The 14,606-nt window shown below is 35.1% G+C and overlaps 1 protein-coding gene across 1 annotated transcript; it reads left to right on the top strand.

Moving 5' to 3' along the window:
• On the top strand, positions 1 to 13,906 carry LOC129217713 (UPF0389 protein CG9231-like). Its single transcript, XM_054852048.1, has 3 exons — positions 1 to 227; positions 4,980 to 5,064; positions 13,624 to 13,906. Exons 1-3 carry the CDS (start codon positions 95 to 97, stop codon positions 13,802 to 13,804), a joined length of 399 nt encoding a protein of 132 aa, XP_054708023.1. The 5' UTR covers positions 1 to 94; the 3' UTR covers positions 13,805 to 13,906.
• Positions 13,907 to 14,606: the final 700 nt, after the last annotated feature.

Genomic DNA, 14,606 nt, shown 5'->3' on the forward strand with positions numbered 1-14,606 from the left:
CTGGGAGTCTGGGAGGAGAAGAAGAGAAACTCAAATCTAGCTTGTTTACATTTGTTTCTGATTTTTCGTCCGCTAGGGAAATTTCATGAATTAAATGAAAATGCTTGAATCAAAAGGATTTCCAGCAATCAGAAGGAATATTTTCAACCACTTTTTCGCTGAAAAAAGTGTTTGTTTGCAGCCAAATAATGTTCTTTATGGATGTAAACGATATGCGACTGATAAAGGTTGGCATTCTCTTACATACTCACTGATGTTTTCTGTTGAATAATATTTCTGTAGCAAATAAATACTAGTACTATACATATCTTATTCAATGCATATATTTTTAATAATTTTAAAGTTATGGAGTAGATTATCTGGAAGAGGATTGCAAATTCAATGTTTGCATGAAATGTTTTTTTTTATATTTTTAATGTTAGGTAGATGAGATAGTGATGTATCAGAATTTCTCAAACGTTTAACAGATATTAGCTATTGCGTTCTGCATAATTTCGCTTCCTTCAATTTTATCTCTGTTAAGTTATGCATTTCATTTTCGTTGATTGGGTATCTAATTTTAGTCAGATTATCTGCTGTTATATGCCACGGATTCTTTCTTGTTGCAAATATGTTTTCTAAAAGTGCCTAAATCTGTATCAAAGTTCATTTGAAGATGAGTACCGAAACATTCATCTTAATTAGGAAAAATATATTGAAAGATCATCTGAAGGGCATTCAAAATTATTAACTTACCTGTCAACTGCTAAAAAGCTAAATCTCACTAAGAAAGTAGTTTTCTTCCTCCAGCACCAAAGCACAAGATAACTGGTGTAAAATGCTTATCCCATCAAAAACATAAAATGTAAAAAAAATGTGAGCATCGCTTTCTTCATGTAAAAAGTTGTGAAATTTCATGCAAAACCAAGTCAGTTGTGTTATTAAGTATATTGGGAGAACCTATTTAGCAACTTTGTCATGAATAGTTTTCAAAAAGTTACCTTGCAACATTTTAAATGATTATATCAATATTAGCCTACTTTATTTCCATAACAAATATACAGGCTTGGCAATTACATGCCAACAAAATAGCATTATACCTAATCATAGTGATCTGTTCGCTTTACTTATGCTTGCTTACATATTGTGTAAATTAGACCTGATAGCACTATATTACATGGTTTTCTAATTAGTAGATTTTTCTATACCTATCTATTTCATGTGAACAAATCTCATCTAGTGGACTTCATTAGCAGGACCATTCAAGGTATCTGTAAAAAATATTAATTTCATAAACTCCAAAAAAAGTTACTATTGTGAATATTCAGTTTGGCGCCGGTTGTATCACTTCTAGTGACTTAGTCGCCTGAGCCAGCAAAACAAATAAGTACTAATTGTTGCTATGTTAATCAGATTCCAAGTCGCTTTATTTATTATAGAAATAAAGATGTCTAACATTGATATGATCACTATAAATGTTGCAAGGTAACTTAATAGGGAACTATTCATGACAAAGTTGTTAAATAGATGTTTTTTAATTTCCAATGACACGCTGCAATTAAGACAAAATGAGAACACAAACAATAGAAACAAGAATGAAAACAAAGAAGGTCACCAAGTAACTTGTTTAGCCCATAAAGGCCCTGGCCTCTCAGTAACGGCCATGCAGAGTACCTAGAGGAGACAAGTGCCCGAGTCCATGTCCCTGTTGTTAAATAGGTGCTTCTCAATATCTTTTACTAATAATAAAGCTGAAAGTCTCTCTGGATCTCTCTGTGTCTGGATATCTGTCAGGATCTCCAGACACACATCTGACGCGCCTGTAGACCGTTCGGCGGATTTTCATGAAATTTGGCACAGAATTAGTTTATAGCATGGGAGTGTGCACTTCAATCCGATTTTTCGAAAAATTCAATTTTGTTCTTTTTCTATTCTAATTTTAAGAAACTTTCATCGAGCAAATTATCACAATGTGAACAAGTAAATTACCAAATTATCATTAAGTGGAACCGTAACAGGGGCAAGCAAATGAGCATAACAAATTGGTGAGAAATTCATCATCCAGTATTTGTAAATATACAGGCGAACCAAAGGACCTTTTAATTTTCTATGATGGGCAAAGCCTAGTACTCAACAAAACAGCAGACTTAGTTTTATATGAGATCTCAGAACTTTTTACGGAGTAAGCGAGACTTGCATTTTTGTACATTTTACATTTCTGATGGGATCTCATTTCTGTAAGTATTGCTTCTCAATGCACTGGATACTAGATAAAAATGATGCAGATATTCGATTAATTGGGACTTTGGCATGGTCACTAAATTTTGGACGACAATCTCTTTAATCTGTCAATAAAATGAGGGCTGCGAAGTCAGAAGCACAAGTGCCAACTTCGGCTCCTGAAATTTTAGTCTTTCACCCCAAAATCAGTCTGACTCTAATTCAATAGCACTGGCAAAGTTGTAAACTCAAAGGAAAAATGCCTGACTCCGACCTTGAAATTTCAAACTGTTTGATTACCAACTCCGACTCTTTTACACCTAAGTTAGTTCGACTCCACAACTCCTACTCCTGCTCTAACTCCACAGCCCCGAAGAAAACACAGGCTAAAATACTTAAGCTCTAACTTAATCTTTGGGCTTCCAGAAAATTGTGGCTGATAAGAAACATTGCCAAGAACTCCAGTTATGATTATTATAAATGTAGCAATGCCAAAAATAAGGACTTTTTGGTTGATAAAAAGTGTGGCGTCTATTGATTAACTAACTGGCAATATTGGAAAGCAGCTCTAAAACATCCCCCCATGACTGAAATTTTACAATGTTTCAAGTTTTCCGACTCATAACATGCTACATGCTAACTGAATTAAAAATATCAAGCTTGTATAACTGGTAGAATATCTCAGAATTTTTATGAGCTTTTTTTCCTATCATCTCTCAGTGACAAAAATCAAAAACTTTGACTGCCAACAACTCATAAATTGTTGTTAAAAACAGAATAAAATTTGAAAATGTAACTCACTATCACATGGCTTTTAATCACTAAAAAACCAGACTTTTCACTTTACTCACAACAAAGTTATGGGTGGGAGGGGGGGGGGGGAGAGTCAAAAAATGAGTTGCTTCCAGAAAAGGATGGTACGACTGTGCCTTGGTTTGACTCCACTTGGCTTGCTTTTGCTCGACTTGGCAGAGGTACTGGATCTGAGTTTTTGGCTGTAAGCATTTATTCTTCAGTACATCATTTTGGACTTTTTTGCTAACCTGGTTTTGCAGAGTTGGAATTAATATATATATATATATATATATATATATATATATATATATATATATATATATACATACAGACCCAGACTTAAGGATTGTCTGGGAAATATTAAATGCCAATAAGAATTTCATTAAATTGAGGGAAATCAAATCATGTAATGAAATTCAGATTTGCAAAATGTATCAAATTTCTGATTTACCATCTAATTGAAGCCCCCATATAGCGCAAAGCATCTTTTATGCATCATTTCAACAGACTGGTGTGGAAGTTCCCATTACCCATTCCAAATCAAGGCGTTCTGGACGTTAGTCGAAATTAAAGCTCCAAAAACACAGTTCTGAGCAATTTTCGATGTTGTTAAGTATTTGGGGGTTTTCTCTTAAAACTTACAAATATTTGATCAAATGAATGTCATCTTTCTTTTTAACATATATGACAGCTGGTATTAAGTTGGTTACAAGTAAAACTAAAAACCTCTTGAAAAGAATCATTGGCTCAGTCCAGATCGAAATTAAATTTTTATGTAATTTACATCGATAAATACATTTTTTATTTATAATCAGCAAATTATTTATTTGTGTTCTTTGTTTTATATATATGACTAACTAATTCAGTTTTAATTGTTTGTTTTTTATTTTGGGGGTTAACATTTTACTAGATAAATATTTGGATTTTTAACATACCCATTTTTTGAAAAGTTTTTGGGGTACTATGTATGTTACACAAATATTAGAAACTGATTCAATGCTTGTGTTTTAATTCGTATTATGCACCCTCTGATTGTGCTGTTCGTCATTAATATAACGACGGGTCAGGGTTAACCCCCCCCCCTTATGATCAAGGGCCCACACCCCTAAATATTGCGTAGACCCTTCCCCCAAAAAGCAAGAGCCCCCCTAAAAATGAAAAAAATATTCTTCAAAATACCCCTCCCCCCAAAAAATTTCAATGACTCAGTCTGCGCCATGCCCCCCCCCCAAGTGGGCACCCCTGAATATGTACAAAATGCAAGAACGCGTATGATGCACCGATGTTATAACGAACTTGATTTTTCTGTGTGTATAGGACGGAGTAGGAGGGAGGGAGCCAGGAAACTTTCGCCCAGGGCACCGGCAGCTCTTCGGACTGCCCTGAATGCTACAAGTGTTATTTCCAAAAGTGGCACAGACGAATTCTGATCAAAAAATTTTTTTCCCTGCCTGAAGTAACATACTAGAAATTTTATACATTACATTATGGTTGTAGAGGTCAACTGTTGAATCGGATTCATCCCTTCACAGAATCAATTATATGTTATAAAAGTACATCTTAACAAAGTTGGGTCAGATCCCACATTAAAAAAAAAAAAAAAAAAAACTTGTGGTTTACGATTTTTTTTTTCATTTGTAATTATTCTTTAAAACACAAGCAGTTCTTGTGGTCGCGTTTCTTTCTTTCTTTCTTTCTTTTTTTTATTTATTTTTTTTTTTTGTTAATACAGTTAAAAGGAAAAATATACTTGTATAATATTCAGTCACGATTTTCTGCCATTTTGGGGCCCCATGAAAGTTTTGAGATGAAGCTCAAACTTCCTCATCCTTTTCAGTAATCGGGCTGTGATTGTGAACTAACTTCAATGTGTCTACGATTGACTCCTTTCTTTCAGAGCCATCTGAAGTGGTAAAATTACTCACTGTACTTTGAAATATTTCTGCAAAGGTTTCGAGTAAGATACCTCTTGTTTACTTTTCCAGCGCATGCACCTAACACTCTCGAAAAATATCTGCTTGTTTGGATGAAAAAGTATCCATCGGTGAAAGAAGTCCCGAACCATGTGACGTAAGTTTCGAGTTCTTGCTTCAGTCTTAGAATTAGTGTACTAACTCATAATTAAATACATTTTCGTAGCAAAAAAGAAGATGCTGTTATATTAATTATCAGTTATATTGTCTGTAATCGCTATTTTTTTTCTCTTTAATGAATTTCATTTTCTCAGCAGCTCCCATGATCCTATGAATGTACTAATACAGTGAAACCTGTGTAAGTTGACCACTTGCAGTGCACTACTTGAGTGGTCAACTTATAGAGGTTGAACTATATGATACAGTAAAACCTGTAAAGTTGACCACCTGTCTAAGTTGACCGCTATTTTCAGGTACAGAATTAGATCTATATCATATAATTCAACCTCTATAAGTTGACCACCTGTTTAAGTTGACCACTCAAGCAGTGCACCGCAAGTGGCCAACTTAAACAGGTGGTCAACTTATAGAGGTTGAATTATATGATACAGTAAAACCTGTAAAGTTGACCACCCTTGTAAGTTGACCACCTGTCTAAGTTGACCGCTATTTTCAGGTACAGAATTAGATCTATATCATATAATTCAACCTCTATAAGTTGACCACCTGTGTAAGTTGACCACTTGCGGTGCACTACTTGAGTGGTCAACTTAAACAGGTGGTCAACTTATAGAGGTTGAATTATATGATATAGATCTAATTCTGCACCTGAAAATAGCGGTCAACTTAGACAGGTGGTCAACTTTACAAGTTTTACTGTATCATATAATTCAACCTCTATAAGTTGACCACCTGTTTAAGTTGACCACTTGCGGTGCACTATTTGAGTGGTCAACTTAAACAGGTGGTCAACTTATAGAGGTTGAATTATATGATATAGATCTAATTCTGTACCTGAAAATAGCGGTCAACTTAGACAGGTGGTCAACTTACAAGGGTGGTCAATTTTACAGGTTTTACTGCATTCAGAGTTTAATATCAAAAAAAAAAAAAAAAAAAAAAAAAAAAAAAAAAACAGGAGACTTAAGTTCAACAGAACACACATTCATTCGTAAAAAAAAAAAGAAAGAAGACTGCATTTTAAGGGGGGGGGGACCCCCACACGCATGTAAATATATCACGCTTTAAAAATATTAATTCAGTCGGGAAAAAAAACCCTATCAAATAGCTCTGTTTCCAGGGCAACAGAAAGGAGAGAGACAAGCACTTTTTTCTCTCAAGAACTTTCAGTATTGGAACGTTGACTCACTCCAAGTTTGATTAGGAACATCTTTAAAACAAACGATCATGTTCGGTTCGATTGAATTCTATCTACCCGTAGCGCAGCGAAAAGTTACCTTCTGGGTTGAGTGAAGGAAATTTCTGGCTGTGCTATTCGTGGATAGAATTCGATCGAACCAAACGCAATCGGTTGTTTTAAAGATGAATATGCTACTTAATCTCATTGCGGACTGCAATTCAAAAAGAGCACGGCTATATAATTCTTCTTCTTCTTCCTCAAAGATTAGGCATATAGCCTGTTCCGGCTTCTTAGTCACCCCACCGCTTCCTGGGCCTACCACGGTCTCGTTTGCCCCTTGGCCTATAATAAAAGGCAGCTCTTGGAAGTCTCCCTCGTGCCATACGTCGAACATGGTTTTTCCAATCGTTACGATATTCCGCAATTTTTTGATTGAGGCTGAATATCTGTAATTCCCTACGAATAGATGCTATATAATTAAAAATGTTATTAAATTAATGGCATTTACTGGACATATTAAAAGCCTATAAAAATAATTGGCACTTGTACATCAAGTTCGGGTCAATCCATTTCAAATCACCCAGTCGGTGTTGCTCAACATTTTTAATTTTCCTGATCCTTTTATCATGGATTACCTATGGGTAGACATTAACAAAACTGCAATTGAAAAAAATTTACTAGCCATATTTTTTATTTGGCAGCCATTTTTAAAATGGCAATTTGGCAAATTTGACAAAAAACAGAGTTTGCGGAAAATTGTATTGCCAATTCATTTTTAAAGATATCAAAATAATTTAAAAGCCAGTGTGTTAAGCATAAAATGACCCTTAAATAGACCATATTTTTATTTTCCTATCATGCAGGAAAGTCAGTTAAACTCTTTCTCTAAAAAATCGGAAAAAAGTTAACAATCACTAATTTTTGAGACCGTAAATTTTTAGGAAGGAAAATAGACTCAGCAATATTATTTTATTTCTGTGTTTGAGTACTCATAGTACTACCAACAGCATAAGTTTTAGTCTTTAGAATGAACTAGTTTTTTTTCTACGGCTTTTCAAAAATGGCCAAAAACACGTTAATGCCAATTTTCGTAGGTCAATATCTGAAAAGGGACTGAATGAAAAAAAAGTGAAAATTTTATAAAATGTTCTTAATACTTTTCTCCGCACGCACCCCACCTCTTAGCCGTAGGCCTTAGGTTCCACCGCCCGGGGGGTCCGCGTAGCGGGCCCCCCGCACGGCTGAGTGCGGCGGTCGATAGTCGTATCATACTACGGACGCGCTTGGTACTTATTGCGCCGGGGAAGGTCCCCGTGCTGGGCGTCAGCCCAGCTGGGAGTTTACCCCTTGATGTGTGGGTCTTGCTCACCGTGAGATACGGTATATCTCCCCGTACCTCTTTAGTGTGCCATGACCCCCTATGTTCTTAATACTAATAAGAATGTCGCACAAAAAAATTATGACTGATATTCAACTACGTTTTGAGTTATAGAGCTGTGAATTTCAATAAAAACGCTACCGTTTTAAATACACTCGTGCAATGCTAAAGTAACAACTATAGGCTTAAAATTATTTAAACTCGCAAAGTTAGTTGATGCTTAAGTCAATAAATTATTATTTAGAGTTTTAAAAATAATTTACTTAGTTTATATTTAAATGCAGCTCAAGTTATAATATATAATACTGCCAAAAACATTTGTTAATATAAACAACAACAACTCGCCCATAAAGCATCTTAAGCTAATATTCACCACAGCAGCTGGGAAGAAAAATTTTAATTCTGTGAAGTGTTGTGTGGTTTTCTTCTCTTTCTTTTTTTTTTTTAAAATCTATCTTTAAATGCAGGTAATGATCTAAACAAGAGCCTTGTAATAGATGATCTGATTTTAGTAGAATCCACCATCAACACTGATTTCTTTCATATTATCTAACGTATCCAATTAAATATTCTTGAGCAATTCTAGCATTTTAAAAAGTTTATATTTCTTTTAATAAAAATCGTTTTATCATGAAAACATAATAATGACATGGGATAAAATTATTTATATACTCTAGTTTAAATTAAATTTTCTTGCTTTTACTGGTATATCAAAGAACAGATGAAAAAAAAAGAAAGAAATAATGGCTATTTTTGCCATGGAAGAATTCGAAAGATACTGTTGTCAAAAGCATGGATTTTTCACTTTCTTCTCTCTTTTTTGGTTATTTACTTGTTCAGTAAATCTGACTCAAGCATTCATTTGCCAATCTTTGTTTTTCTTGTTTATTTTTTATGGTTTTTGGGGTTTAAATCTATTGGTGTAAGAGAGGCAAAAAAAAAAAAAAGTAGTCTGCAACTGCTTGTACAGTCAAGATCTTTTCTGGTGCTCACAAGTCTAGACTCCAAGGTGACATGCTTTGGTATGGATGAGATTCAGTTGGTGATAGTTATTTGACTAGTGAACATGTCCTGCTTTAGAGTGTAGTTTTGGAATTGTATTTTTCTGTTTGCATTATTGTGCTTTTTTAAATCCACCTAATATTAGCTTTCAAGAATTTAATTGATTGTTTAAGTATTCGGTATGAGTTGTATTGTGGGTGAACTAATAAGTGAACAGTGTCATAAACAACACTACAACAAAGAAGTACCTAAAGGTATGTGACTTGCCATCTGAAGAACAATGTTTGCTAAAATTAAGAATTTCAAATGAAATTACTAATATTTGTCATTACCACAGAGATAAATATTTACACAAGTACAACCACATTTTTGGGAAAAAATGCTGTGACCCATTTGGTAGCCACAAAAGGCCAATCAAAAACGGTTTGCGTAAAATACTAATTGAACACCTTTCCAAAAGTAAAAATATGAACATTGAACTAATTCCTGGACAAGCTCTATGTTCAAATTGCGCATCAAAAATTTTTGTAGAAAAACTGCCCGAAGATGAAAAAAATAATGCTGAGGATGATCCTGAATTTCTTCCTGGCCCTTTTGAATTAGTAGAGGAGAATCCGTTGTATCAATTGGAATCCATTTGTGAAACTTTGGAATTGTCTCCTTTATGTAAAATAACAAAGCTTAACACAGAACAACGACTGTCAGCTTTGCAAAGAAAAACTGATAAAATTACAAGCACAGTCTAGCGAAAATTGGATGAATCTTTCCATAATGACTTAGAAACACAGAGTTTAAATGAAACAGATACTTCAATTAGTGAGTACTACGCACTCATTACTAAACTAAAAGAAAAATTCAAAGTGTCTAGTAAAGATGATAAAATTAAGATAATTAGTCTACTGCCAAGCTCATGGTCAAAGAAAAAAGTAGTTGAGGACTTTGGTGCATCTGAATACATGGTAAAGTTAACTAGGCAGCTAGTAAAGGATCAAGGTATTTTGCCACATCTTTCAAAAAGACAGGGCAACCGAATAAGTGAAGCTATTACTAACTGTGTTAAAGAGTTTTACGAAGATGATGAAAATAGTCGCTTATGCCCTGGTAAAAAGGAATATGTTTCAACTATGATTGACAATGTCAAGGTGCAAAAACAGAAAAGGTTAATTCTTCTCTCACTCAACGAACTCTACAGCATATATAAACAGAAATATCCAAATCACAAAATTGGTCGCTCTATGTTTTGCGCTTTCCGACCAAAGTGGTGCGTTCTTCCGGGTTCATCAGGAACTCATAGTGTATGTGTTTGCAAACATCACCAAAACACAAAGCTTATGATAGAAGGAGCAAAGCTTAATTTAAATTATAAAGACCTCATAGCTTTCATGGTATGTGATATTGAAAATGAAAAATGTATGCTTGACACCTGTTCAAAATGTCCTGGACCAGATACCCTGCTTGATCTCTTACAAAATCAAATTGACAATCTGCCTGATGAAGTTGCTTTCAAACAATGGGTGCAAAACGATAGAGCTGAGCTCATAACACAAGTAATGTCCAGTGAAGAGTTTCTGCATTCTCTTATTGATAAGCTTACTCTTTTAAAATCCCATCATTTTATATCAAAAGTTGAAGCTAAACATTTCAGGGAAACTAAAGAAAACTTGGAAGATAACCACTGTTTAGTGATTGGTGATTTTGCAGAAAACTTCACATTCACAGTGCAGGACGAAATACTAAGTTTTCATTGGACTAATACACAAGCAAGTCTTCATCCGTTTGTAACATACTACAAAAAGGAAGGAACGGTGAGTTGCAAATCTATTTGTGTTATTAGCGACCACCTCGATCATAATACAACTGCTGTGTACACATTTCAACAGCACCTCATCAGGGAAATCAAGAAAATTATACCAAATATTGAAATGGTTGTGTACTTCAGCGATGGCGCAAGCAGCCAATACAAAAATAAGAAAAACTTTGTGAATGTCTGCCAACACAAAAACGATTATGGTGTGCAAGCCGAGTGGAATTTCTTTGCCTCATCACATGGGAAGAACTCTTGTGATGGGATTGGCGGAACAACAAAGCGAGATGTAACACGAGCATCCCTCCAAAGACCTTATACAGATCAAATCCTGACTCCACAAGACATGTTTAAATACTGTCGGAACAACATTACTGGAATCAAATATGTATATGTTTCTTCAGCTGAAATTGAGCGAATGGAAACAACACTGACCGAGAGATTTGAATGTTGTTTAACAGTGAAAGGTACAAGAGGCTATCACAGATATGTTCCCTTAAGTAACAATGAAATAAGGTGCTTTGTTACTTTCACAGGCTCGAGATTTGATGATCATCAGACTTCAATATTATTTACAAATGTGTCGTCTTTCACAAATAATGACTTTGTTGCCTGTATATACGATGAGAAGTGGTGGCTTGGAAAAGTTGAAGACAAAAGTGAAGGTAACAATGATATTTTGGTGCATTTCTTTCATCCTTCTGGACCAAAAACTGCCTTTCAACTGTCAAAAAATGATACTGCTTGGGTACCCGCAAAAAAAATAGTACGTAAAGTTACTTCATTGGAGCTCACAACAATGTCTGGAAGAACACACAACATAACTGATAAACTGTGCAATGAGATATCATATTTGTTTAACTCTTTAATCAAAATTACAGCTGCCAAGTAGTTACAAGTTTTACATAAAGATATATAGAAAAACATTAGTGTGTGTTATAGTTTGTGACAGTGTAGTATATAAAACATATGAGCAAGTTCAAGCATTTTACCGGTAGTACTACTACTACAGTCCTGTATTTTTAAAAAAAGTAGAAATGAACAATGTGTTGATACTTTATTGACTTAAGCATCAACTACTTTGCCAGTTTAAATAATTTTAAGCCTATAGTTGTTACTTTAGCATTGCACGAGTGTATTTAAAAAGGTAGCGTTTTTATTGAAATTCACAACTCTATAACTCAAAACGTAGTTGAATATCAGTCATAATTTTTTTGTGAGATATTCTTATGAGTATTAAGAACATTTTATAAAATTTTCACTTTTTTTCATTCAGTCCCTTTTCAGATATTGACCTACGAAAATTGGCATTAACGTGTTTTTGGACATTTTTGAAAAGCAGTAGAAAAAAAACTAGTTCATTCTAAAGACTAAACTTTATGCTGTTGGTAGTACTATGAGTACTCAAACACAGAAATAAAATAATATTGCTGAGTCTCTTTTCCTTGCTAAAAATTTACGCTCTCAAAAATTAGTGATTGTTAACTTTTTTCGAATTTTTAGAGAAAGAGTTTAACTAACTTTCCTGCATGATAGGAAAATAAAAATATGATCTATTTAAAGGACATTTTATGCTTAACACACTGGTTTTTAAATTATTTTGATATCTTTAAAAATGAATTGGCAATACAATTTTCCGCAGACTCTGTTTTTTGTCAAATTTGCCAAATTGCCATTTTAAAAATGGCTGCCAAATAAAAAATATAGCTAGTAAATTTTTTTCAATTGCAGTTTTGTTAATGTCTACCCATAGGTAATCCATGATAAAAGAATCAGGAAAATCAAAAATGTTGAGCAACAAATTTTACTCTTTTTGGGTGATTTCAAATGGATTGACCCGTTCCTCAACCATTAAAAAAATTTTCCTGCCGAAAATCTACAAGATATCTGCGGATATCTTTAGTTTAAAGCTGTAATTTTGCAGATGTTCCACTCAATTTTTGCAGATTTTTTCGCATTATAAGTAAATCTTAACTTTTCGCTCATGACGCTTGTTCCCCCGAAACTTGACATTTTCGCACGAAAATATTAACCTGTTGCTTGTACAAAATTGCTAATGCTTTAAATTTTAGCAGCACCATATCCTTGAAATATTAGCGATTTCGTATAACTACAATGTACCCTATCTGAACGCTCTGTAATGAAAACACCCCAATATTCTAAACACGTTTTCATGGTCCCGGCAAATACATATGCATTAACCAGTATCCCTCTATAATAAACACCCCTCTAATTTGAACACTTTTGTTTGATCCCATGAGTGTTCAAAATATAGTCTACTGCAGCGGTCGGCAACCTGTCGATCGCGATTGATCGGTCGATCTCGAGCCCATTTTCAGTCGATCGTGGCCATAATTTGGATTTTGCTTTCAGTCACTGTTAGAGTACCATTGATAAGCATCATTTTATGGAACAAAATTAAGTTTAATCAGCAGTTTAAAGGATCTAAAATTCCTGGAGTCTCATTTTTCATCTGACTCCGCAGCCCTGGGTTAAATGCCGAAACCGATAGTTATTTGAAAATGTTATAAGACTTCTTATTCTCACAGGAAGTTTTATCAATTCTAAAACAAACAACATAGTTGTCTGAAAATATTTTGGTCAGAGTTAATAGTGTTTCCATAACATTATTTTAACAGTTTAAAACAACTATTTAATAAATATCGAAGTATTTTTTAATACGAGGTTAACCTACAATTTGTAGGCAGCAGTCTCAACTGTGTGCAACACAGCCATTTATATCTACGATGTACACATCCCCCCCCCCTTTGATCGATCTTTGTGTTCACCAAACTTAAGCCCTGGTTTCATAGAAGCGAATCGCCGATCTTCGACGTCGCTCCTCGCCGTGACGCGGAAATCAAAGTCAAGTGGATTCTGGCGTGGCCATTCACGACGTCGATTTAGCTCGGGCGCGCATGCGCAGAAGAATCAAGTTTTTGCCTCGGCGAGGAGCGACGCTGACGATCGGCGTGTTCGCTTCTATTAAACCAAGGCTTTAGAAATTCGATCTTCAGTCAAGTTAGGTTGCCGACCGCTGGTCTACTGTATCACATAATTCTGTTTCGTGCGAAAATGTAGATCTTGATTTATTTAAATTAAAAATATTGTATTTCTTAAACCAAATTCTTATTCGTGAAGTGACTTAGACAGACGTGTTGTCTTTTCCCAGGTTTGCCATGATGGAGCGTGTCCGAAACAGTGCCCGCATCCGGATTGGCATCTTCCTCACCATCCTGACGGGGTTGGTCAGCGTTGGCATGATCTACTCGGGGAAGCAGGCCGCCAAGCGGGGAGAGTCGCTGGTCAAGATGAACAGGCAGTGGCACGAGGAACAAAACGCCAAGAAGTGAACGCTTCTTGGCGCTTTGGCCCTCCGCACTTACCTACTATTCGTTGTGTATACCTACTGTATAGTTGTTGATGAAAGCTGTTAATAAATATCTTTGTTGTGATTCAAGTTGTGGGTTTTTGAAAGAAAAGTATGAGAGAAACTGAAGGCTAAAAAAAAAATCAAATAAATAAAAATTTAAAAAAAGAAAACAGCAACAGAAGCCAAATATGAGGCGAATCGTACCAATGATCGCAATTCCCACTTTTAAAATTTTACAGGAGAGACAGATCACGGATTGAGCTGTTTTTCAGAGACTAATTTTCGACCAGATTGAATTGGATGTTGTGTAGCTTGTTTTGTAGTGTAATAGCATCTAACAAAAAGTATCAAAAATATGAAATGGAGTAACTTTTGAAAACTCGTGGATTGAGCTGATTTTAGTACCAAACATCCAATAGAATAAAATATTAAAAAAGAAATTTAAAAAAAATCAGTTAAACTAAAATGCTATGAGATACATATGTGTGTCGTCGGCTAGCCTTCTACTTGTCGGACCTGTGATCTGACCCGCTGTAGCCAGTCTGTGGATTTTCCAGATGCAGAAAATCGTCAGCACCCGTGGGCATTTGCCTAGCTTTGAATGCCCTCGGCAAGATTAAATTAATGGCGCAGTTTAGCATCGAAGAGAGCCTAGGTGCCACCATCCAGTGGAAACTGTGCCTCAGATCATGGCCATTGAATGATATCTTGAAAAATCGCACCTCCATTTAAACAAGTTGCACCAAATTGTTGCACCAAACACCCTGCAAGTGCCGACTCCA

Source organism: Uloborus diversus, chromosome 2, assembly GCF_026930045.1.
Source record: "Uloborus diversus isolate 005 chromosome 2, Udiv.v.3.1, whole genome shotgun sequence".
Lineage (NCBI taxonomy): Eukaryota > Metazoa > Arthropoda > Arachnida > Araneae > Uloboridae > Uloborus > Uloborus diversus.

Bases quoted from the DNA above. Each gene is read 5' to 3' on its own strand.
- LOC129217713 (XM_054852048.1), top strand. From the start codon at position 95: ATGAAAATGCTTGAATCAAAAGGATTTCCAGCAATCAGAAGGAATATT. The intron at 228-4,979 runs GTTGGCATTCTC...TTACTTTTCCAG, and splicing joins ACGATATGCGACTGATAAAG to CGCATGCACCTAACACTCTC. The intron at 5,065-13,623 runs GTAAGTTTCGAG...GTCTTTTCCCAG, and splicing joins GAAGTCCCGAACCATGTGAC to GTTTGCCATGATGGAGCGTG.